Source organism: Anopheles moucheti, chromosome 3, assembly GCF_943734755.1.
Source record: "Anopheles moucheti chromosome 3, idAnoMoucSN_F20_07, whole genome shotgun sequence".
NCBI classification, from domain to species: domain Eukaryota; kingdom Metazoa; phylum Arthropoda; class Insecta; order Diptera; family Culicidae; genus Anopheles; species Anopheles moucheti.
The window spans coordinates 5,248,129-5,274,321 of NC_069141.1; the positions used below are offsets into that span (position 1 = coordinate 5,248,129).

General features: G+C 42.3%; 1 protein-coding gene across 1 annotated transcript in view; it reads left to right on the plus strand.

Moving 5' to 3' along the window:
- LOC128300309 (nitric oxide synthase) overlaps nt 1-25,080 on the plus strand; it is a 49,547-nt gene extending 24,467 nt beyond the window's left edge. The window contains exons 3-19 of the mRNA XM_053036327.1: nt 4,892-5,054; nt 8,297-8,388; nt 9,180-9,321; nt 9,434-9,748; nt 9,840-10,021; nt 10,126-10,240; nt 10,857-10,951; nt 15,981-16,125; nt 19,027-19,131; nt 20,949-21,356; nt 21,419-21,673; nt 22,145-22,292; nt 22,363-22,532; nt 22,613-23,044; nt 23,121-23,258; nt 23,332-23,523; nt 24,771-25,080. Coding sequence (XP_052892287.1) covers nt 4,892-5,054; nt 8,297-8,388; nt 9,180-9,321; nt 9,434-9,748; nt 9,840-10,021; nt 10,126-10,240; nt 10,857-10,951; nt 15,981-16,125; nt 19,027-19,131; nt 20,949-21,356; nt 21,419-21,673; nt 22,145-22,292; nt 22,363-22,532; nt 22,613-23,044; nt 23,121-23,258; nt 23,332-23,523; nt 24,771-24,878 — 3,205 coding nt within the window. The 3' untranslated portion in view covers nt 24,879-25,080. The remainder of the gene's footprint in view (nt 1-4,891; nt 5,055-8,296; nt 8,389-9,179; nt 9,322-9,433; nt 9,749-9,839; nt 10,022-10,125; nt 10,241-10,856; nt 10,952-15,980; nt 16,126-19,026; nt 19,132-20,948; nt 21,357-21,418; nt 21,674-22,144; nt 22,293-22,362; nt 22,533-22,612; nt 23,045-23,120; nt 23,259-23,331; nt 23,524-24,770) is intronic.
- The last annotated feature ends 1,113 nt before the right edge of the window (nt 25,081-26,193 follow it).

Below are 26,193 nucleotides of genomic sequence, written 5' to 3' on the forward strand. Positions count from 1 at the left end.
TTGTTGCTTTCCAAGTACTGATCCTTCTCGCTTTTGTTGGTCTGCATCTAATCGAAATACCGAACCAAGCGAAAATTATTTAAAGAAAAATGGGAATGTAATGCGAAGTCTTGTTTGTTTAAAAGGAACACTGGGTGGAAAAATGGAGCTGGGATGGAAAATGACGAGCTTACAACCTCGAACCATCATCAAATATTCTATAAATATTCAATGTCACCAGCTGATAACATTAGCAATGTAAACAACGCTAGTTGGACTTAACAGTTCTACATCCGATATATCTTCTTTTGCTGGTTTAGAACTGCCCGCAAAAGTTGTGTGGGTTTGCTTCAGTTGTGAAAGCTTTTATTTATGCAAATCTCGCGCTTTCAGCTCTCTTTCTGTGGTCCATTTAAACCACTAATCGAGCAAACGAAACGATTTTCGCTTACAAATCGCCAATCGTCGACACTGTCCGTAACCGAAACCACAGCCGTGAGCGTTGTAAATTTGTTGGTCAATTGTTCGGTTGAACGGTTTTCGGTTAGAATCGCATTTGTCAGTAACAATTAAGCCGATGCAAAGCACGGGAACAAGGAAGAGCGTGCGGTGTCCTTTTTCAGCCACCGGTTGATTGTGAATCAATTGCCGTTGGCTTCCGGTTTGGTAGACGATCCAGACCATTTGCGTGTGTGTGTGTGTGGCCATTCAAAGGACAATACCGCAACACTTGTTCACACTTGCGACCGAAAGCGCTGGCGATATGCACTCTCGGTGCGGCTCTCGGTTGTGATTTGCCGTGCGAGCACACTCCCTATCTCACGCTGGATGTGTGTTTACTGTACGGAAACAAATTCCACACCATTCGAATGGAACAGGCAGGATTAAAATGTTATCAAACCAGTACCCACTCCCACTGCAATGGGAGAAAAACAACTTAAACGCATTCCGGTGCACCAAATAGTGCGGTGCAGTTAGAACCGCACGAATTGCCCCGCAGCTCAACCATGGCCGTGTTGGAGGAGTTTTAAAAGGGCGTTAATAATTCCCACTCAGTTGTGTTGGTTTTACCACAGGGGGAAAAAGCGAATGCTTTTTATCGAGCCAACCAACAACATAAACGAATTATTTGATGAGCAGCACAAATTGAGTAAAACATTAAGCATGGGTGGTGAAATATGTAACCAAGCTTATGATTCGTTTTGTAACATCATTTCCTGCAGATTGTACTTTTTTTTGCTGCTCCTTTTAACGTCATGACATGCATTTTTATCTTTCACCAAAGACCGGAAAATTAGTTGGCAACAGTCAACGGTTGCAAACAAAGCTGACGAAAGGTAACAGGGGATGATTGTTGTTTTCGTAGCAGGATGCATGATGCACGCTCTAATTAGCGGGTTAATGGTAGTACCCTCCCAAACAAACGCCGTGTTCTTGTTTTTAGCTCTTGTATAACTCTTTTCAAACAAAATGCAACGCACCACTATGTTGATGCATGTAGTTTTGGGGTTGAGGTGTTTTTTTTTACTTTCCACAACCAATGTAAACGAAGGAAAATAAATAAACTTCTCTTCACGTGAAATGCTGGCGGCAGATTGAAAACAAGAACGGAAAACGGAAGGAAGCAAAAAAAACCATTTGCTTGCACTACTTTCGTACGGGGTGTAATGAATCAGGAAGCATAATCGTGGATAAAAAGAATGTTCATTGCAGTAAACTTAAATATCCGACGGCTATAGGGGTTGCTGGCTTAGCCTGCAACAATGGTGCAAGCGAAAGAGATACATCCAGCACTGGTGTGTAATTATCTACCACGTAAACATCCCAGGAGATAGCAGCAAGTATTACGTTTACTATCATACTCTGAAATGGATAGAACAAACTGACGGATGGATTGGGGATTATGTGGATTGTGTTAACTTGTGGCTAAAGCCATTGTAGATAATCTTTCGCTCCGTGATAACCAACCAAGCGAATAACCTTGAAATTGTATTATTTGTTGCAGGTTTATTTACAGCAATAATTTTTCTTATGAGATAATGCTCAGAAAGGTGTATTACCAATTGCTGTTGTGTTTGTTGACGCTTAACGCCTCAATGTATGCAATTCTCTTATTTCAAAATAAAATTAATATATTACATGTTTGTCACAGATTGTTTACAAACAAAGCCATCGCCACGAACATTGCACACATGAAAGTCTAATTAATGAAACTGCGTGCGTATCATCGACGGAATAGCATCATTTGGATTAGACATGACACACCATTAGCTTGAGTATGGTCGTCCCCCTGTACCGAAACGTTACAACAATCATTAACAAATCATCATCATTAGCAGCGATTGTTATGGTGATCGTGTCGCTGCAACAAAGCAGTTTAATATTCTAGCTCCATTACGCGGCAAGCCAAAGGATCTGGCGTCGCGTGCGTCCAAACGACAAACTTACCCTTTGTGGGCCATTCGGTGCTAGGCACCCGAAATGTACATGCTCGTCTCAATTACATCCGGCACGAAGATGCTGGTGACCATTCGTACGTACGTCCCGTCATAGCCTTCCCCCTGCATTACCCGAAAGGGATCTGTGTTATAGAGCGTGTAAACGATGACACATAGCGTCCTGCCAGGATGGTAGGCAAAACATTCCCACGGACGCAAGAAATCCTGCCCACGCTTCCCCACAAGGGAATACCCGTCGAGATCTTCACCGAGATTTAATCAGAGCTAGGAAAATTGCATACGCAAGCAGGAAGGAACGTAAAGGCGACAACATGATGTTCTGGGCCAGTGTGGTTGAAAACGCCTGAAAGTAGGCTTCACGCTGTGCACGAGCGTTACTGAAACGGGAACACTGTGGAAAGTCGTCCCACCGAGATCTTCTCGTTTTTCGGTTACATAAGCCCACCATCCCAGTCCGTTTTCCACCGGGCAATCGGCAATGGAGACAAATAAAACCGAATGAACATGGTTCGCTTCTTGCTGACCGCACCACGGTACGGTTCACCAGGGGAACCCTACAAGGGCTACAGGAAATCTCTTTGCGATGAGCTCCAGGATTCATCCTCGGTCTGTCATCGGGACGTTTCATTGCCCCCTCGCGCTGTGTCTTTACCTTTGATGATGCTGATGGTTACGACTGCTGGTGGGAATGACCTGTGCTGCCTAGTGTTATTATGGTGGTAAAATCCGGAACGTACGTGCATTGTTGCTGTGTTCCTTTTTCTTCCACACCCTTTACCATTCGGTCGGCTAAAACCGGTATAAACATGTCAGATGTCCTTTTGCCAGTTGTAACATGGCTCGTGCCGATACAATCCTAAGGTCGCCTTTAGTTGCTGGAATCAGAAGTGTCGCTTTGAAATGGAAGCACCCTTTAAGAAACCCTCCTGAAAAGCAGTAAAGGTAGCCGTGCAGGGACTCAGTGTGGAAAATTCTTACGTGCCTTGAGAGTTTGTGCTAAATGTCCTAAGAAAGGTCCATAGAGTAGCATCCAAGTATCCTTCCCCACGTTTGTTTGTTTAGTAGCGTAGCACGATAAGCATGATTAGGTAAGGAACACTCACGCAAAACTTTGTCTGACGAAAGGTCTAGGAGTGCACATCTTCTGACTGTACACACATGTTGTGTCGCCTAACTCAACAAGTGCTTTCGGTACAAAGCGGTATCATCAGCAGCAGAATCTATAGAAATTGTTTATTGATAGTTTTCCTTTGCAATAGAGCAGTCTAATGGGCTCGAAAGCACAGACATCGTCAAGAAAGAGAACCGTCTGCAAACATACACTCCATCGGTTGTGCTCTGCTTCGTCCCCTTTGCGTGTTGAGGAGATTGTACGGGTAAAACACCGGCTGTTGAACGTTAAGGACGTTTATAAACCGGTTAGCTGTACACATTGTCAATTTTGTTCAGAACAATCGCTCTTCGAGTTCAATTGATTGAACGTTTTTCATTCGAATCATGTGCTTTGAAGCAGATTACTGGTTAATGGGATGATTTTATTTTATTTAATTGAATTTTTTTATGCCAACGTGAGTTTAGAAAGTTATACAATCTTTGGGGATACTCTCCTTGGCATCGTTGTAAAATTATGTGAATTCATAATACATTACAAAATTAAACTTTTTTATCCCAACACATCCATCACACGAACAGTTCCTCATTAGCTCAAATTTTATGTGACACTGTTTAACACCATTGCTCGACTGCTCATTCAATTTGTCAAAATTCTTACAAGCGACCGCATCACGAACAAATACGTGCCGGTGGCAATCAGTAAAATGAACGAAATGACCCAAATTCGAGTGCTAAAAACTTTCAACAAATTATCTCCCACTTCCTACCGCCTGTCGGGTGCCTTTTCCACCGCCTGCAAATGACCTCGAATGCCAGTGTTTAGTAAACGAAGGAAAAATTATGCCAGATTTTTGTGCGCGTAAAAAAACGCACACACACACACGCGAAGCGTCTGGTTGTGGTTGGTGTGCGCGTAAAGCAAGGCACATTTAATCCGGTTTCTTGCGAAACCTGCAAGAAGCGAAAGCGAAAAAAAGCTAAATGGTACAGATTTCTTCAATCTGTTTTCGAGATAGCCGCCCCGTAGTCAGCTGCTAGTCGGGGCACTAAATTGTTCGCGATAACCAGCAAAATTACGAGGCACTTGCTTCCGGTTGTGGGTTCTTTACGTTGTCTTATCGTGAGGGAGGGAGGTAGGGAGGGGTAAAGGAGGTTTTTGTTCATCTTGTTTTATTTACTGGTAAATTTCTTCGACACAGCTGCACACCCCTGCTTAAGCGTTCTTGCTACGGTTAGGGGAATTTTGCTGCTTGCATTCTTTTGTCTGGCGGACGTGTTGTCGATCTCGTGCTACACTAACTTTACTTTCTTGCTGCACTTGTCCAATCATTCTTTCGCAGATTAAAATCACCCGCACACGATAGTCGTTGGCAGCAGGTGCAGAAGGAGGTGGAAGCAACAGGCTCCTACCATCTGACGGAAACCGAGCTGATCTACGGTGCGAAGCTGGCCTGGCGCAATTCGTCCCGTTGCATCGGCCGGATACAGTGGTCCAAGCTGCAGGTAAGTCACCGACAAGAAATCGATAGAATTATCGTTTAAACGAACCAAAACTCGCTCGAGACAAACAGTGCGGATGGAGACCAATAAAAAAAACTGGCAACCGTTTTCTTCGTACGGGCAAAAGCACAACAGTGGCTTAGTAAAACGAGAGCAGCAAAAACGATTCTTCTGCGGCATAGCGCAGACGAGAATGCTACATCCGTTCGTTGAAAACCAAACCCCACGGACATGCAGGACACGCTTGGTGGAGGGTGATAGTTAAAGTGATTAATTATTTAAATTGAGAGTCATAGTCCTTATGTAATTAGCGTACCCCTCGTACCCAACGGGCAGCTAGAAGATAGAACAGAGCTGCCCCAACGATGCCGGTTCTTGGCGAAGACAATTTCCCTGCCACTACGAGGAAGCTCATTGGAAAGCTACAAAATGAAGCAGAAGCAATGAAAGGAAATAAAAAGAGAGGGAGAAAGGGAATGAACGAAAAAAAAGAAAGCCGAACACCAAGCAAACAGCACGCGCCACCAACGATGAAAGCATGTGCTAGAACTTGGCCACCCGTGCCGAAGGCGGCAATGGGCTACCCAACAACAAGGGTGTAAATTAAATGATGAAGAAGGAAAAATTAAATTATTTTCATTATCGCCTGCCCTGAGCATGGGACCATGGCGTGTGCACACGTCTTTTCGCACACTGCGGTAGAGGGAGAGAGAGAGAGAGAGCGAACAGAAAGGAACGTAATTGGGTTCTTGAGGTGACGGGTTCCAACCAGTAGGGGAATGGTGAAAAATGCAAAGCAATCTAAACGTTTTGCTGTGCGAAAGATAGCCTCGGTATGGGTTATACGGGAGATTGTGGTTGTTTCTCTTGGGTGTTGCTGCACGCTTTACCATTTCCGGGTTTGGCTTTTGAAATCATGCTCGGTGGAAGTTGCTACATTTGCGTATGCACAATTAATCATACTGCCACTGCACTGAGGGAAATGGAGTCCATGTTGTTCATAGATTGTAAATGATCTTTATAATGCAAGAATGTAACATTGATTTTTATGGGTGATTTGCAATCTACTAGGATTCTTTGAATACTTCCGCATGAGATTATACGGTACTTTTGATTTATTTGAATCGTTAATCATCGTTGATTTAAGCCTTAAAAGATTATTAAGAGAGCTTTTTTAGATGGAGACGCCTAGTTCTTTGTAGCATTGTAAACTACCGGGCGTCTCCATTATGATTGAAGTAAGGACTTTTGAATATTAAAAATAATTTACATTATGAATCAAATAGTAGAATAAACTTAAGCATGAGTAAGAAACCTTTATTTGAATTTCAATTTGTATTCAAATTTAAATTATTTGGAATGAATTTATTAAGCGTGCAATACGCAGACGGATATCAACGAAATGCAAAGTAATCATAAATATTTTTTTTCATCAGCACAGTTTTCGCATTGTGATGAATTCATTGGAATGCTTCGGTATGCTTTAAGCCATATATTTAAATACTTTTTTCTCGAGATAAGCATCCATATTTAGTGCTGCAGCAAATTCCATCTCCATGAATGATAAAGTAGTTGCGCCGGAATGATAACCAACGAATTACACTGGTCAGTGGAATTAAGCTCATTGTTGGGTCCACCTCTAAATTATAATATCAGCTGGTGAAACGTATCGTAAAGAATGCCTAAACACAACTCCGTTGATGCTCAGGAACACAGGGAACCGAATGCAACAAGTCCGTATCATTTTTTCTAAGCTACCCACAACTTTTTGTGATATTTCAGATTCAGTCTCGCAAGACGAGTGGTCAAAGTTGTGGAACTTAATTTAGTCCTTTGCTGCAATTTCATGCATCCATTCTTCTTTTGTGAATCTAAGTTTTTGTCTCCCGAAAGAAACCGGGGCTGCTGGAAATGACAAGCCATATAAACGGTCGGTGGTAGTCAGCTATGTGTATGTGTTTCGTATTCAGCCTCTCTTCGCCTTTACCACAAACAAGCAGATGGGAAAAGGAATAAATGAAACACCTTCGCTCAAGATGGAACGAGTAAGCTTCTTCTGCCCAAAATGGCTCACTTGCCGGACTTTGTATGCCACGAAAGGAGGAGTAAGCCGGTGTAATTTACATTCTCATAAGATAAACAGCTGGAAAATCGTAGCTGGAAGGGGCTTAGGCAAGCCTTAGAAGAAGGGAACGGAATGGAAAACCAGCTGACCACCTGTAAATGTGAGAGAACGTGTTTCGTATTGGGTCAATATCGTTCCACGGGACGAAACAGCTGGAAGCTTTTTCCTGGGAAAACGACTCGTATTTCCTGATCCGGTGCTTTGCCTGAAGATTCAGTCGGGCTAGGGTATCCTTTGCATAAAATCCTACGAAAGGGACAAATCTGAACCTGATGGTAAAGGATTATCCTAGCAAATATACGGCATCATCTCGTCAACCACCGGTTGGTTTGGGTTTAAAGCTAACCGACACAAAGATATTTAGGGCGGAAACTGTTTTAGGTCGATAATTTGCTTTAAGGAATTTAAAGTCGATGATATAAAGAATTTTTATCATGATATATGTGTATGTGAATAATGAAATATTGGTCCTGCATTGAAAAAAGGTACATTGAAACCATGGTTCATTTACTTCTGTGCACGTTGTTCTTTCCCTTCATATTTTTTTAAATTAAAGATAATCTTTTAACGAATTTGAAGCTAAACGTGCTCAATATCCCATGAGCGGAAATGAAATAACCGGATAGCTGCACGCGGATGTATTTTCCTCTTTAACCTTTTTGTCCGTAATACGCTACTGATTGGCTCATTGCGTTTTTCATCACATACACAAGAAACATCAACCATTTGCCATCTGGGTGTTACTCATCAATCGGTGCTACAACACCGCAATGCACTTTCGATATTCCGAGGAGCATGTTTGCTTTTTTCCCTTTTGTGCCATTTCCTTTTCGTATCGTACCTTATTCAACCGGATGCCACCACATTACGTTGCATCCGCATCCCAAACACCGGTAACGGTTGGCACGCGAATGCAATCGACTGCATAATCCGATGATCCGATCACACTGATGATATGGGCGATCTCAGTGCCGATAGTACACCGGTGTGTCGGAGAGCACGTTGGAAGTGTACTTACAATTTTTTTTCGCAGCCACCAGTGCCTCACAATATGCTGCACACTGTTCCCTTTCCGCTATGTCTCATTCTGTCGTGCTCTTCTCCTTTCTCACCCGTACAGGTTTTCGATTGCCGATACGTTACGACCACCAGCGGTATGTTTGAAGCGATCTGCAATCACATCAAATATGCGACCAATAAAGGAAACCTCAGGTATGCTCTACGTACTTTATCGTTTGTATATACCGACGGTAATCTTGTGTCAGGGCTCGTGAATAAAGCTTGTGCCCGTGTACGTGTACGTGTATGTGTGGATGTGTTGATTTTATTGCTCACGTCCTCACTTTAGCAGGTTCACTGTAGAAATATCCTTTTGTAGAGTGGTGAAGCTCGGAATCCTTCCTCCGAGAGACGAGTATACTTATATTGACACCTCACACACATGAGCTGTGATTTCTTTCTCTTTTTATAATATAAAATGGAAATCTCGTTTACGACGTAACCGTGTGAGTAAGTGTGGGGTTGTCAATTTAGCCAATCAAGTGAAGAATATTTTACTCGTTATCTCATGCTGATGGTAATGCAATATGAAGGCTAGATCATAGTAGGGAAATAGAAAATAAAATCTATAATCATACGCCAGAAGTTATGCAATGCGTGTATCAAAATATGTTTATGAAAGTATAGCGACCGTTTGATTGATATCAAGCATTTCAATATTAGACATCATTTTGTACAAGCCATTAAAATTCAATCAAGTTTTTTCCCACATTGATGAAACCTAAAAACAAATATAATGGAAAATAAATACCCCAAACTAGCACCACAGACACACCTTGACCGAATTCAATAGAGCAAAATCGTTGTCACAAGATAATCGAACAGATTCAATTTTTCACTAATACCCACGTAAGCCTCTCGTGCAAACAGAGAACACGATAAAGTCGTCTGATCCGGTTCATCTTTTTCGCTTCACTTTCACCACCTTTTTTCGCCACTTCCAGATCGGCCATCACAATTTTCCCACAGCGAACGGACGGCAAACACGACTACCGCATCTGGAACAATCAGATTATCTCGTACGCCGGCTATAAGAACGCAGACGGTAAAATTATCGGTGATCCGGCCAATGTCGAGTTTACTGATGTATGAAATCGAACCCATGGCGCTCGCCAAACCGCCCGCACGTGATGTGCAGTCGTACTCATCTTTCGATTTGTTCGCATTTTTTCTTTCTTCCCCTCCTGTTTGATCTCAGTTCTGCGTTAAGCTCGGCTGGAAGAGTAAGCGGACGGAGTGGGATATCCTGCCGCTGGTCGTGTCGGCGAACGGGCACGATCCGGACTACTTCGACTATCCGCCCGAGCTGATCCTGGAGGTGCCACTCAGTCATCCACAGTTTAAATGGTTTGCCGAGCTCAATCTTCGGTGGTACGCCGTGCCGATGGTATCGTCAATGCTGTTCGATTGCGGTGGCATCCAGTTTACGGCAACGGCTTTCAGCGGTTGGTACATGTCGACGGAGATCGGTTGCCGCAATCTGTGCGATGCTAACCGACGAAACCTCCTGGAGGTAGGCAATCCGTGTAGCATACGACATGGACGAGTGGATTAAAAAGCGCTGAATAACCGCTTTAAAAATCACCTTTAATGTCTTTTCCTAGCCAATCGCCATCAAGATGGGACTGGACACAAGAAACCCGACGTCGCTCTGGAAGGATAAGGCGCTGGTGGAGATTAATATCGCTGTGCTGCATTCGTTCCAGAGCCGCAATATTACCATCGTCGATCATCACACCGCCAGCGAGAGCTTCATGAAGCACTTTGAAAACGAAACCAAGCTAAGGTAAATATTTCACCGTGCTGTACAATTATTTCTGCCACTGGGGGAAGAGGAATACATCGCCTTTTTTACCACAAAAACTGATGTTTTGCACATTCTCCACCCAGGAATGGTTGTCCGGCCGATTGGATATGGATCGTGCCGCCAATGTCGGCCTCAGTAACGCCAGTTTTTCATCAGGAAATGGCCGTCTACTATCTGCGGCCATCGTTCGAGTATCAGGTAGGTAGCTTTCGAGGTGGTTTGGTAGTGCAATCGGTCATAAATTGTGTCGCTTCTATTGGAAGTAATAAATTGATGCTTGTGTTCCACGCACGTTAGAAGCTTTTAGTGGTTGCGAGTGTTGAGATACATAAGTTCGTTGTATGCAACCTTGTAAAAAAACACCTTGGAATGGTCACTTACAGCTGAAATATACGAAAAGGGAAAAGTTTGAATCGGAGTGTACCAAAAAAGGATTTCAGTCCCGAGGGTATTCAAAGGATTCGATTATTTAAACACGTCCCCGATGTTCCCTGTCCACTTGAAAAGACATGAAAATAATGGATCCAAATCAATGAGAGAAAACTTTTTCTACAATCTGCTAGCAATATGAGCCTCAGGATGTATCCGTGCCATTTTATATTCCTGGATGAATAGAGTACGAGAAACATTGGATTAGGAATCCTTTTTTTTAGCACAATCTGATTTAACGCTTATCTTTGCCTCTTATTTTTCATTTTGCCCTGCAGGGCATCTCGGGAGATGTTTTTAAACTTGCTAATGACACTGTTTTTTTTTTTTGCACTGATGATGAAATTCGGTGTTTTAAAACTTTTCCATTAATATCCTTCCACAGGAAACGGCTATGAAAACGCACATCTGGAAGAAGGGACGAGATTCGGCGAAAAATAAGAAGCCCCGCCGAAAGTTCAACTTTAAGCAAATAGCTAGGTAAGAAACTTATTGTTTACTTTTCTAAAATACATATTTAATTCTCTGCATTAATAATATCAATTCCTTACGTTTGCTCTAAAAAATCTGCTCGACATAATTCTAATTTTAGTCTTGACTTAAATGATTTGTAAGGATCCATTTCGTAATTTATTGAAGAAAATTAAAAATAAGCAAAGAATTTATAACAAAATGCGAAATGAAACTTTAAACCACACAAAATAATCATTCACATTGTTGTAATCCCGCGAATGGAAAACGATGGAAGATAAATTGAATTATCCTTTGAACATGTGAACAAGCTTTACTAGAAGGTTTTCAATCTATTGCTTCCAATGGTGGATTTTTCATTTAAAAAAATAATCAAAAAAAGGATATGTCTCCAAACAATTAATCTTTTGTTGGAAGGATTATGTTGTTCCGTCCTCTTTGTTATGAAATAGGACAATATAGTTCAGAGAGCAGGCAGAGAGCTGCGGAAACAATCGGAAGGACTGGGAAGGGAATCACCGTCGTCAAATAACTTAAATTGTTCGGTGTATATCGACAATGTCGTGTTATGTCTCCTGCAGACCGGTTCAAATTGAAACAAAATTCCGATGAACTTCCTTCATATAAGCCATAAAATATAATTTACTGCAATAGATACGCATTGTAACACATTCTTCGTCGAAATGATTATATGAGAACTCATTCCACTAAACGAAGGATTAATAATCCTAATAATGATTTCCTTCATTGAATTTGTGCGAACCATCTTCTGCTTTGGTCGGTACGGCAAACGCCTCAATAGCAATCGTCGAACTGCGGAAGCAAAATTACCCGGTGGCATTAGCTTCGATTGGATTGAAACTTCATTCGTGCTAAAGGAGTTTAATCGAACGAGCAGGGTTAATTTGTACCCACCAGTTCATTCCTTGTTCGAAAATTCCAGTCAAACGCACACAGCCCAACATCAAACGAACCGTGGATTGTGTCGCCGGAAAATGTGCCACCCCATTGATCCCATTCATGGCTACGAAAACGACACGAAGACATTCCCGCTGCCAGTGCAAATGTGAAATCAAAGTGCAACGGGTCGGGAAAATCGGAAAAAGTCATAAATTTAATAGCCCAATCATCGGCCACAGACCGATCGATGGAGGGATTTCGGCAGGAGTAGATATTGTCGGGTAGGGTCTTCCGCTTACACCCGTGATATGATCGCACGGAAATGGTCGGATGTTTTTTTTCCTCTCTCTTCGTTCGGCACGGTACATCAATCTCATCCCGGAACACTGCTGGTGGCAGGTTCCGATACCATTGGCACGTGTATTGGGCGAGTCAAAATTGGAACATTCTGTGAAGGGAAAATGATTCTTTCGCTACGCATCGCCAACATCATCGTACCGTGGTTTGGTTCGGCTTCTTTACTATGCCATATGTACACGCACACTTTATTGACGCACGGATGAAATGGGTCAAATTCAAATTTCTTTATATTTGATTGACGTTACATGGTGGCAACACGAGGTCACATATGTAAATAGTAGAGTTTATGCATTTTTCATCGATATTATTTCGAGATGAATTTGCTGTCGGGGTTTTGAAGATAAATGAAACCAACAGTTTCTTAATTGCATATTTTGCACATTCTTTCCTGTTACTAAATTATGGAGTATTTTTTATGATATGAAATGTCCAAGAAACAATATATTTGTTAAATTCTCCTGAATTCTAATCAACCAATTTTCAAATAATCTATTTTAGATTAAATTATTTGCACATTCCATTGTACCGAATGATCCCTGTTAAGCCGTATAACTACTAATCTAATTCTAATTCATCTCACCAAATACTCCCCATCGGAAACATACCGTACCGGTCAACTTTGCCAAATTTGCCAATAAATATTTGCAAACTCTTCCCGCTAATGGAAATGCGTTGAGTGCAATTTCGCTTACCACCCCGAAAAGGCCACCCAGGCGCCTACGTTTACAACGGCACCGTTACCAGTGAATGTTCATCCCCAAAAAGCACCACCCCGAACATCGTGATCAACGGTGTTGTCAGGAGCATTGCACTCCTTCCTGCACTGGTGGTGTGTGCCAACAACATGAACCCACCGAAAACATCCCAACCGATTGAATATTTTGTTTCGGTGCGAGCGAAAACCACCACTCGAAGGTGACCGATCAAGCGAACGAAAGGTGTGCCGGCTTTTAACTAACGATTGGTTTTGGGTTAGCAGCTGTAATAGCAGCGAATGGTCGAAGGCCACCGTACGGAACTTCCACGTTTGACTTTACAAGTACCGCTGCAGCAGCATTCTGCTGACGATCGAATGTGCAACCGGCTGCAAAACTACGTTTCTGTTTGAAATTGGAGTGGAATTTTGGAGTGGACCACGGTTTGGGACGGAACGGTTGTTGTTTCTCGCCCACGGAACATTCAATTGTTTGCAGTCGTTTGAGTTGGGGAAATTATTTTCCTCTCTTGGGTGAGACTTCTTTGAAATCATGGCAATTTCAATAGGATCGTATTGATTAAAAATTAGTTTGAATTGATTATTGCGATAATTTGTATCATGTGAAGGAGTATGGAACGATATTTTCATCAAAACTGCAATGAAGCACATCAACTGCTAATAAATCTCCATAAACTGATAACTGATAAAATCACCACCTCCAAGAAAACATTGAAGAAGATTGCCTGGCTAAAGCCTAAATGCTTAACTGAAGACCTTCAATAATCCCAATGACCCTGTAACGCTTCATGTAACGCTACTGCCAACAGTAGATATTATTTAGACCTCAAACTCCAATAATTATTCGAGACCAACAAGAAGTGATATTTCGTGAAGATGACTTAACCCTTTCCTCGAGCATTGCTAATTTGTAATTCAAGTCACAGCCCGCCGGTAGGCACGGTTGTTCAAGGTTGGCAAAGTTGTAGAGCCCTTGTGTAGAAAATTCACTCATCATCCTACTATTAATTTGGAATATAGTCCGAAGCCTCTTGAATTTTGTGTTGGCTTTACACTAATTGATTTTAAAAGCTTTTTTTTGTATCACTCAAAAACAAAACATGTCATGTAGACCCTTACAAGGACGTGTTTTCCCATCCTAAAATTGCATGGTCAACGATGCGCGACCCAACCGCGCTTCAGTGACGATCGCTTAATACCCGTACTAATAGAGAGTTTAATGCTGGTCATAAAAAAAACATCCACGCTACATCATTGCACGCCATGCTGAAGTACCCTGACCGGCTAAACCATCGTACGCCGTCGTACAACCACCTGTTTCACGGCCCACGTTCCACGGCGTTGTTTGTCCGCCCGCCGGCAAAAAACAAGCAAAAAAGCAAACTAATCTACCGGTCATGAATGAATGGAAATCACTCTACATTAAAACATGAACCTTCAAACTTGTGAACTCAAAAAAAAGGCAGAATCAAAAGACATTTTACAAACACCCACAAAAAAATGATTCTATGCTACTGGGGATTCTTGGTAAAACGAGAAGAGGAAAAAAACCGGGCGTGATGAACAGGAAGTACCATGGTACTATGCCATGTTACTGCCATCATCGTCAAATTGCTAACATAACAGCCAATTTGCACCATTCATTCGTTCGCATCTGCACCGGGACCTGACACTTTCTGACCTGCTCCCGGTTTGGCACCAGGGCGACAGTTGAAGTGACTTTCAAATAGACGGGGAAGCGTTCAGTTCCTCTCGCACTAGGGGATGGTCGTGGTCCTTTCGAGGAAATCGTTCACTTTTCCGACACGATTCAATGGAGATGGCAATTTTTGGGGTGATTTTTTCCCATTTTTTTGTTATCATCCTCTTCGGTTTGCTCGCTCTCTCTCTCGCTCTCTTCGACGATCTTCTCTTGCTGATTGAAAAAGCAAAAAAAAAACAAGCTTCACCATTTTTGTGCTCGTGAGGAAAACGGTCAAAAGTGAAACCAATAAAAATGTCATAATAATCAAATTCAATGACCATTTTGGGGACAAACATTGCTTCAAAGAGGAAAAAAAGTTAAATGGATAAAATGAACACTTTAGAAGCAGGAATGGGCTAGAACGAATAGCTTCCATTAAATGCATCGTTATACAAAAATGATCCTTTGCATAGCAAAACAAAGATGAAAACGGAAGTGTGCAGTGTTTTTAAAGATTTTAAAGCATGTTTTCATATCGACAGAGCGCGAATAAATGAGTGAAATGAATAAATCATCATCAAAATTCGATTGTATGCCATTTAAATGTCGTTAGTTTTGGCTTAAACGCCTCTTATGACGACTTTTTAAGAACTTGCTAGCATCATATCTCATTTTGATTTTTGAAAGACACTACATCTTCTTGGAAAATGTTTTTTCGTCCCGCGTGCCATTAAAGCACTCTCCAGAAGGCTGTGAACAATAGAAACATAAATAAAAACTGCCCAACTGTTTACGCTTTCCATCGTTATTCTTTCTTTAACTCTTCCCATTTTTCTGTCGTTAAGCATGCAATTGCATCTTTAACGACTGGTTTTCTTGACTCTGGCCAAGAAAAACAAACCAGCGGCGGGAAAAGATATACGCTCCAACGCTCTGTTGCAGATGTGCCGATTCGTTTTACACTTTGATGATAGATGGCGAAAAACTATAATAAAAAAAAGGACGAACTTTTCCACAATCGCATATGCATCCTGCACTAAAACTGCACACACGAAGCAAGTGTTTCGTAGTCCTTGGAAAAGAATGGAAAAATCCGTCTCAACCAAGTGACACGACCGTGCGACGTGCCGGCAGAGCGGACACCATGTCCGTGTTGCGCTACTGCCGTTAACTGCACTGCGGGGCATTCGTGGCAATCTCATGTTCAATGTTTGCTGGTTGCGTTTTTGCTATTGCTTTTGCTTGTTTTCTTTAGACCGATTTCCCAGTAACGATCAGGATTCACATTCTTCATCTCCATTTTGTGCTGTCCCTACTTTGGCGTAGCGTTTTCTTCTTACCAGTGTAACTCCAATGGGTTTTTGTTGCTTTTCTTTCAGAGCTGTCAAATTTACATCGAAACTGTTCGGACGCGCTCTGTCCCGTCGGATCAAGGCGACGGTGCTGTACGCGACGGAAACTGGACGTTCGGAACAGTACGCTCGTCAGCTAGTGGAACTGCTCGGTCACGCGTTCAACGCACAGGTAAGTCCACTTGATTGAGAAACCTTCCCGTTTACTTGTTTGCTCTATTACCCGTGCGTGTAGTGCAACGGCATACTCGTCGATAGTTGAGTCAATTTCGGGTTAGGTCAGTCGGTTGGTTGAGATGATTGGAAAGAAAGCGGATACGTTGATCCGAACGAATAATGCCCGGTGATATCGTGATCAGGTCGTATACGTGTCGGTATGGGTAATCTCATCCAGCAGGTCATCGATAGGTGCGGATAGGGACGGATTCATGTTTACTAATCGATTTCGATGGAGATATCACGCTAGTTTTGGTAGATAGATTGGTAGACTGATTGAAAATGTTTGAATGACTGATTGAAAAGATTGATATTTAAAATCGTTTTCTTTATATAAGATAAAGTGGGATTTTAAAGTTGCATGCATTTTAATAGTCGAAGAAGATATTAAATTCAGAAATATTCTCAATTTTTCCCCATAAAAGACAATAAGCAAAACAATTAAAATCACTGCCTAAACTATCTTCATTGATTGTCTAAATTTTGTTGATTCAGAGTACGATTCAGAAGTGCTTACTTTTTTGCTCGCCATTTTTTACCGCATCATTCTATCAATGCGGCAAACCTCACAGCAGGTAGCCGAGCAGGAAATAATTGAATTATCTCAACTGGGTTTCCCATTTTTAGCAGTATCCTCACACCGCAACCCCGTAAAGAACGATTCGCTTATCCATCGCATCGCTCTCGAATATTCACCGTGCACTCTTTCTTGGATGGTGCAGCGTCAGTATAGCGAGCGAAGCATTCTTGTTTCCATCGCAGCTATGCGAAGCATGCTTACAATAACATCTTCTTGAGACTCCCTCGAGATATTCACGAAAGCTCTCGTCTCCCTGCACCGACTTCAGTAGATATCGACTAAAAGCGAATCACCTTCTAGCAGGGAAAACGCTTTACTTTAGAACGCACTGGATACGTGTTTTACACCAGAGTCACAGTTTTTTTTATAATGTTTTTCCTTCAAAAAGCACTCGAAGATGTACAACTCACTCAGAAGGTGTTGTACTGTACCAGCGCCCCAAGAAAGTGTACGTCTTACCGTTCTTTTGGAAAATTTAAACACTCTGCATACTCGCTACTCGAAAGCGTACCAAACGTGTTGCATGTTTTCCAGCTCCTGCATGTGGAAAACGTAACGAAAAGGACCTGTAAATTCGTCCGTATATGCTGCAAAACACTAAACGGCACAGAGTAGCAGTGGAGCGAGTAGAATGTTTGACGACAAGCGCAGGTTATGTTGACGTTAAAGCTTGTTTACGTTCCTGGGATGATGGGCTCCCATGGGACGGGAACACTTTCAGCTGAGGGTAAAGAATTAGCCAACTCATCGTTTTTCACCAAAACCCCTTAACTCGTTTCTCGTTCCACCTTCCTGACTATTTTTGGTGAGGAGTGGAGGAAATTTTTATGTTTCCCGAGGAGAGCACCATCACGATACTATTTTCCACTACTTTCCATTATCAACCCTCTCTCTTTTAACCATTCCACTTTTACACGTCAAATGTTGCGTGATTTTGTGATCTCCCAAAAGGAGCGGAGAGAAAGAGAGAGAGAAAGAGAGAATGCACTCAGGCAGCTTCCGTTTCGAAATTCAATCTAAGTCTTGCCTGGCTATCAAGATTTGGCAAAAAGACTTTAAATGTGTTTATAGTTACCGTTCCATAACGTTCATTTTTCGAACGAAAACCCAATAATCAACAAGGGGGTGAGTTTAAAGCGCATTATGTTTGGCTTGCAACAGCACTTTTCTAATGATGCTTGTTGTTTGGAAATGGTTTTGGGGTTTTTGTGTTTTGACAAATATTTTTCTTCTAGGTTATCTATGCTCAGACAAACCGCAGACAGTATTCTTAGGTGTTTATGTTGGGATACTTCATGGTTTTAAACATTCTGATGAGTGTTCTGTTTTTGTTTACTATTCATCAGTCCACTGGTACTTCGATGTTTGTTTTTCAGTTTACTGTTTTGCTGTGTTAATGATTGCTATAATGCACGTTCCGAGATAACGTCCAGATTAAAATTCTTTCAAGTGCAGACAGTCCTGTAGAGATTTTTCTGGCATCGAAGGTATTTTCGATCAATTTTTAACCTTTTTTGCTTAGATTTTGTGCTATAAACTAACTCAAATGTCAAATTTTCAATAACCGAGTATCTTCGAATCCGCGTATAAGAGGTACCGCGTATCTTGAGCATTTCCTGCTTTTGGATGCATTACACTTTTTAAAACTCTTGTATATTTATTAAATTACCCTTCCTTGAGTATGTTTTGTAAAGAACATATATTTTTAGATATCATTTTTACGTTTTGAAGACTTTTCAATAGAAAATAATTCTTACTTACGTATTGTGAGCTAATCGCACGGTATCTTCCTTACAATTTCCTTTTCATCTCCGTTGAATGAAAATTCATCAGCCAACGATGATAAACCAATGTCTACGACAAAAGGGTTTTGCTACGGCGTAGTTCAATAATAGCACATCCAGCAACCAAAACAATCATGAGTCTTCCTGGCGCATGAGCTCCAATCCGTCCAACGACGGAAAAGAAATGAAACAATCTTACTAAACGCTTCCATTCGCATCCCGTCCAACCGCAGACCCACCCACCAATCCGAAGCGAATTTCAATCGAGCAGAACATTTTCCGCTTCACGAAACCTAACTACAAACACAAATCGTCGACGAAAATTGGGAGCCAACGGGGAGAATATTTATTGTTCGTTGTAATTTATGTTGCCCACCCACACTCGGTGGTAAAGGGGCTAACATGTTCATTTTCCTGCATTTATGTTTCTTCGTTTGGTTGGCTCTTTCATTACGATTTTTCTCATGTTCTCACGTTTTGCTTTCCGTTACAGATCTACTGCATGTCGGATTACGACATCTCATCAATCGAACACGAAGCCCTACTGTTGGTGGTTGCTTCCACCTTCGGCAACGGTGATCCCCCGGAGAATGGCGAGGTAAGAATTGATTGCACCCATCACCATCACCCACCATCAGCATCGTAACCCAGCGCTCCCAGTGTGACTAACGTGTGGCGTTTTTATTTCGCCGAACTAACGACTAATAGGGGCCGCGTATGGGACGAAGGGTATCATGCTTCCAACGAGGGTGTTTAATTAACCACACTTTCGATGTAAAATAATAACCTCAAATTAGCAGAAACGGTCGTGCGCTGAGGTACGGCCTCCGCTTAATGCTAGTTGTAAGGGCAAGCACTAACATTACCTTCCGAGAAGAATGTTCTTGGTTTGTGGTACGCATCCTTTCTGGAATCGAACGTCGTTGTGTTGGGTGGCCCAAATTTGACTTTTAGATGCGAAGAAATTGCAGACGTAAGGCAAAAACCGCAGTGATGCTGAGGATGGACTAAGCAAAACATTTTGATTATATGCGTCTGGGAGACGAGCTGGGTGTAATGAATTGTTACTAACCGCAGCCCAATTAGAGAATTTTGGAAAATGATCTTTTAGGGTATTGTGGCAAGCAAAAGGTTGCACAGCTTTATGGAAAACGTTACTGGCAGCATTACGTGTTTTTGAGGTTATGATATGACTAAATGCATTAAACAGGCCAGTAATAAATGTTAATCTTCACTACATAAATTTGTCATACACTGAAATATTAATCCCTCGACAACAATATCATCAAACAGATCAAGAGAGAAAAGACCGATCTAGACCATCATTAAAATTTGCTGTCAAAATTGACATCGGCACAATACAGACATCGCCCAAACCGCAAACTTCTTGTTCAGCGTGAGGTTGTTCGAATTATATTTTCATTAACGCTCGTTTCGTTTTACCACTTCACACAACCTCGCTTCCTTAAACTGTGGCCCACCCGTGTGGTGAATGCATAATGAATGGAGCTTCACAAGCGACCGAAAGAGTGCCAGCTCCCAAACCCAAACAATCACACGTCAACCGGTGGTTTAACATCACACGCAAGACTTCACCGTTGTGCGTACGACAAAGCAAAAGCCAGCGAACACGGCAAAAGGATGTGTCATTTATTTTCAAACAAAGAGAGTAAAGCTTCTGCCACCCAACTTCGCCAACGGTGCCACCACCGAGTCGGTCTCGATAAAGCCATCCAGTAGTGGATGCTTTTCCTTCACGGCACACGGTGAGATAAATAAAACCCGCTGTCTTTCTTTGCGAAAGTGGCGAAAGTAAAACACCGCCTCCGCCAGTTGTGCCATCATCATTCCGGGGGTAGCGAGTTTATTCATCTTTATTTATGAAATGTCATCGTGTCTGGTGCTTTCCACGGCACGGTAGGATCAATGTTCCGAAGCAGAATGTATTACGGTATCCATTAACACGCATCTTTATACACATTCGTAAACATCTTTATTCATTACTTAAATTCTTGAGTGTGAAGAAATCACGTTCCAAATGCACGTGTCGATATTAAACAAATTAACGACTAACATTTTTGAACAGTGTTTTCCTGTACACACATTGTACGAGAGTTTGCTTTGCCGTGTAATTAACAAGCTTTTGCATGGTATGGGAGCTTATTGCTGTTCCTCCTATCAAAAGGTTATTTATGATTTTATTATTTATTTCTTTTACTTTTATTTTCATGTTTTATTTTACAGTCTTTAAAGGCCATGTTGGATACAAAAAAGAAAAAAATGGTATAGTAAATTAGGAAGCACAGAAGCATTAGGACTTCGATGTGCTAATTGTCTTAGGGCAATGTTTTTAATTTACATTATGATGATTTTGTTGACAAAAGCATGAAAACCCATTGCACTCTTATTTTCCAGCTTTTCGCCCAGGATCTATACGCGATGAAGCTACACGAAAGTGGCCACCATCAGGCGCACAGCGAACTGACGATTGCCGCTTCCTCCAAGTCGTTCATCAAAGCCAACTCGCGCAGCGATTTGGGCAAGTTCGGTCCAATGGGTGGTCGTAAAATAGATCGACTCGATTCGCTTCGCGGCTCCACGACGGACACACTGTCGGAGGAAACGTTTGGCCCGTTGTCGAACGTACGGTTTGCGGTGTTTGCCCTCGGTTCGTCCGCCTATCCAAATTTCTGCGCCTTCGGTAAGTACATTGACAACATTCTCGGTGAGCTAGGCGGTGAGCGGCTGATGAAGATGGCGACGGGTGACGAAATTTGTGGCCAGGAGCAAGCGTTCCGTAAGTGGGCGCCGGAGGTGTTCAAGGTAGTGTGCATGCTCCGATCGTAATGGCTGTGGATGACATTCCAAGCGTTCTTATCCCACAGATCGCCTGCGAAACGTTCTGCCTCGACCCGGAGGAAACGCTCTCGGATGCGGCCTTTGCGCTGCAGAGCGAGCTGTCGGAAAATACGGTCCGCTATGCACCGGTCAGCGAGTACGAATCGCTCGATCGTTCCCTGTCCAAGTTCCACAACAAGAAATCCATGGAATGCTCGGTGAAACGGAATCCAATCAATCTGCACTGCGAGATGAACGGTACGGAGCGGTCAACAATTTTGGTTGAGATTATGGCCGAAGGGGTAAGTTGAGGGGAAATTTGGGGGAGGCGGAAATGTAAATGGGGTTTGTTTTGCTCCGGAAAACTCTCTCCAATTTTGGATGCTGGGAAAACAGCTTTCCGGAGAGTGAGTGACCCGAGCGACTGGATGAACTCACGTGTTGCTTTCCCGAATACACTTGTTGCTTTCTCGTAAACGCCAATTCAATGTGAGAGAACATTGTTTTGTTTTTGAAAAGAATTAATGTTTTACAGCAATAAACAATTTATAAATGATGTTTAGGAAACTTAAACCTGAGTCATATTTCAAAGCAAACAAGACATAAAAAATAACCGTTAAAAGCTACTTCGTATGCACTCACCAATGAGTTCCCTGGAAAAGCTCTCTTTAAGCTACCCTTGCGAGAGCTTTTTGATGCAGAGAGGAACATTTGTAGGGTTCTGTTGATGTTAACTTCAAATTAATAGATGGATTTCTTCATTCCATGCACAGATTGATTACGAACCAGGAGATCATGTTGGTATTTTCCCTGCTAATCGAAAAGAAATTGTGGATGGAATCATCGAACGCTTGACTGGTGTGAACGACCCAGATGAAGTGCTGCAACTGCAAATTCTGAAGGAAAAACAAACACAAAATGGTAAGAGTCTTTGTAGCAGCATCAGTTGATGGATGATTGCTTCAGTAATATAATTTGTGCTGCTCTACAGGTGTGTACAAATCATGGGATCCTCATGAGCGACTTCCCGTCTGTACGCTCCGTACACTGTTGACTCGATTCTTGGACATTACTACACCACCGACCAGACAGCTGCTCACCTATCTTGCCTCGTGCTGTGGTGATAAGGCAGATGAAGAAAGACTACTGATGCTGGCTAACGTGAGTCATTTCAGACTGATCAATTACTATTCAAAGTGCTCGAATATATCTCTCCCTCTAAACTTCATTGATCATTCCAGGAATCGTCGGTGTACGAAGATTGGCGCTACTGGAAGCTGCCTCATCTGCTAGAAGTGCTGGAAGAGTTTCCATCCTGTCGTCCCCCGGCAGCAGTCTTTGTTGCACAACTGAATGCACTACAGCCACGTTTCTACTCCATCTCTTCCTCGCCGAGAAAGTACTCGAACGAAATCCATCTAACGGTAGCCATCGTCACGTACCGAGCGGAGGACGGAGAAGGTGCCGAACACTATGGCGTGTGCTCGAACTACTTGGCCAATCTGCAATCGGACGATAAGATGTATCTGTTCGTTCGCAGTGCACCGTCGTTCCACATGTCGAAAGATCCCACCAAACCGGTCATTTTGATCGGTCCCGGTACGGGTATTGCACCGTTCCGCTCGTTCTGGCAAGAATGGGACCACATTAAGACGGAAATGGTCGACTGTAAGGTAAGGGTAGAAGGATATATCAGTACTGTATCGATAAGATTTAATCAAACCGAATGGCTTTCTTTCGTTCTTTCAGATTCCCAAGGTATGGCTATTCTTTGGATGTCGCACGAAGAACGTGGACCTATACCGGGACGAAAAGGAAGAGATGGTACAGAACGGAGTACTCGATCGGGTGTTTTTGGCCCTGTCGCGAGAGGAAAACATTCCGAAGGTGTGTTGACCATTGCCCGTAGCCTTATCCGTTGTTTGTGCTCCCTATTGATGGTATTTTATCAAACTCTCAGACCTACGTACAGGATCTCGCCCTCAAGGAGGCGGAATCGATCTCCGAGCTCATCCTGCAGGAAAAGGCACACATCTACGTGTGCGGCGATGTCACCATGGCCGAACACGTGTACCAGACGCTGCGCAAGATTCTGGCCACGCGCGAAAAGCGCACGGAAACGGAAATGGAGAAGTACATGCTGACGTTGCGGGTGAGTAGCGTGATCGTGATCGTATCATCTTATGCCATTCGTGCGCGGTACCGTATCTGCAGTGACAGATGAGCTGTAGGAATGTTAATGCAAAGCGAAGCATCTTCACTCGGCGTGTCAGTGCGAGCGGTACTGTTTTAATTTGTTTTGTACGGCCGAACATTTGTTTCTTGGCGTAACCGAACATGAGCGATGCCACGTGTCCTTGCGCGAAGGTGTGCTGGATGGGTGTTTTAATAATATTGTTTACAATCGTGCACCACGCAAGATGAGACGGGAATCTGACTAGACGCCAGTTAATTGCCAGTCGTGTGATTAGATACGAGCGATAGGAGAAGATGTTTTTATTTTAATGATTGATTGGGCTTCGGCGAGTGTTGGTAATTCGAATGGGAATGACTCGTACTCCACCGACAACCCCCAAAGCAATTTGCGTGTTGAAAGGTGAAGTTTAGAAAATTAATTATTTTAACGCAAAATATATTCACAAACAATTTGTTAACTTTGCACCATTCTGCTGGACGTGCGCAATAAATCTTGCTCGTCGTCTCTCCATTTAGCTAAATGAGTGATTAAATTTTATGAGCTAGTAACACCATTGCCGCCTTTGCACAGCCGTGCGCTTCGACCATTTTAAATTCACATTTGTCAGCCTGCAGTAATAATTGAACCATTTTGTTGCGACCGTCACTGAAAGGCATGAACTCGGACGCTCGAATGTGTTTTCAAATCATCCCCTTGCATTCAAATGAGTGTGCAAAGTGCTGGGGGGGAGCGGGGGTAGTATTTGCCACCCCTTCTTTCTTTCGGCACGTCCCACTGGTGGTGCTCACCGAAGGTACCCCAAGATATTCGCCCGGTGATAGAGACATCCATCAGTTCATGCTTGCACCTTTTTTTATCGGTTCGACCAGCGCTCATTCGATTGATCCGAGGGGTGATCGGATCGATTCCGCCGGCATTACGATCACGTACTACTCCTGACCGGTGAAGGTTCCCACTATCTCTAGGTCGGGATCGGGTGATTGAATGCGTTTGTTTACGGAAGAGCGCTGAAGAACAATCGATTGTTGCATTGCACCGGTTAAGTCCTTCGGTTAGGTTATTGGCTTGCAATGCTGTCGTAATAATCCTACTATCCACAAATCCATATTTAGAACGCTGTCAAACACTTCTTTAACCAACATAACATTTTTTATAACGCTAGAAGCATCTCTCTAACGCAATCCTTTTACCTTCCTTTGCAGGATGAAAATCGCTATCACGAGGACATTTTCGGTATCACACTACGTACGGCCGAAATACATAACAAGTCACGTGCTACTGCCCGTATTCGAATGGCTTCTCAGCCGTAAGCTTTATTTGCTTGTACTTTTATCGTTGGGGACAAATTTGCCCAACAAAACGATGACGCACACGGGTGCAGTGTTAGGCATAAGCAAAAACTTTACATTAACTACCTACGACACGTGAATGCGGATGTTGGTGTTGGACGTTGCTTTTTAAAGACAAATTAACGGAAACTGTTTATTCCATTCTTAACACCACGGAACGTCGCAACGAATCTTTAATGAAACAAAAATGTTAGTGTGTTAAGACGTTTGATTTTCCAACAAACGAGAACAACCACTTTATTTCGGTTAAGGTGTTTGTGGAACATGTTTAAGGACGTTCAAGCACCAAGGACACTGAACCTCCTTCTCACACGATCCAATTGCATTTGGTACTTTAACTGCTTAAATCCACACTAAATACACACAACTAAGCTTACGAGATGTATTCAAAACCTCCAAACTTTCTGCACCTTTTCACAAAAGCCTGGTTCTCTCAAGGCACTTTCCATTGCACCTACCCTTGATGTATATGAGACATTCCATGCTAATTCCTGCTTATTGCAAATGTTGCGTGCATTATTAAAAAGAGAAACATATTCAATACATCGAACATGACATGTGAAACTCCTCAGCATCTCATCTACTATCAAACACTTCCGTTTTCTAACTCTCTCTGTTCATTAAAGTAAAATAAAAACTGAAACTCTCAGCACACAACACCCTTAAAAATGCACACCGGTTAGAAGGTTTTTAATGGCAAGTTAACAAACGTTTCACTGTTAAATTTTATCGATAAATCTATTTCAAAACTCTAAAAGAAAAAATATTAATAAAAACTATAGCGCACGCACCTTCTTGGTGTGGGCGTGTTTGTGGTGGTAATGGAAAATGTGGTGATACGGTAAACAAAACATAAGATGTCGGTAATGCTAGGATAGGAAATCCTTAATATGAAACAATTTGCAAAAGCAACACAACAAAAAAACACAAACAAACTAATATAGATAGTTACGTTTCATAAAACAAACAACCAAATCCACACTAACTCTAATGCACAAACTCTAGTTAATTGAGGCAAGCGTTCGTAAAGTGCGCGGGCGGGCGAGAAAAGTCCTTTTGAATGAAACTGAAGAATGTGATCAAGATTGTAGCAGATGAAAGATTGAGATTGTATTAAAAACATCTAACAAAGCAAAAACAACGTAAGACAAAAGGAAATTATTATCTTAACAAGTTTATTCAGCACAAGTTAATCACGACTAACAGCAATAAACAAGTGATGTTTGATTATTCGGAAATGATAATGAAATACACAAATCTAATTGATTATTTCTTT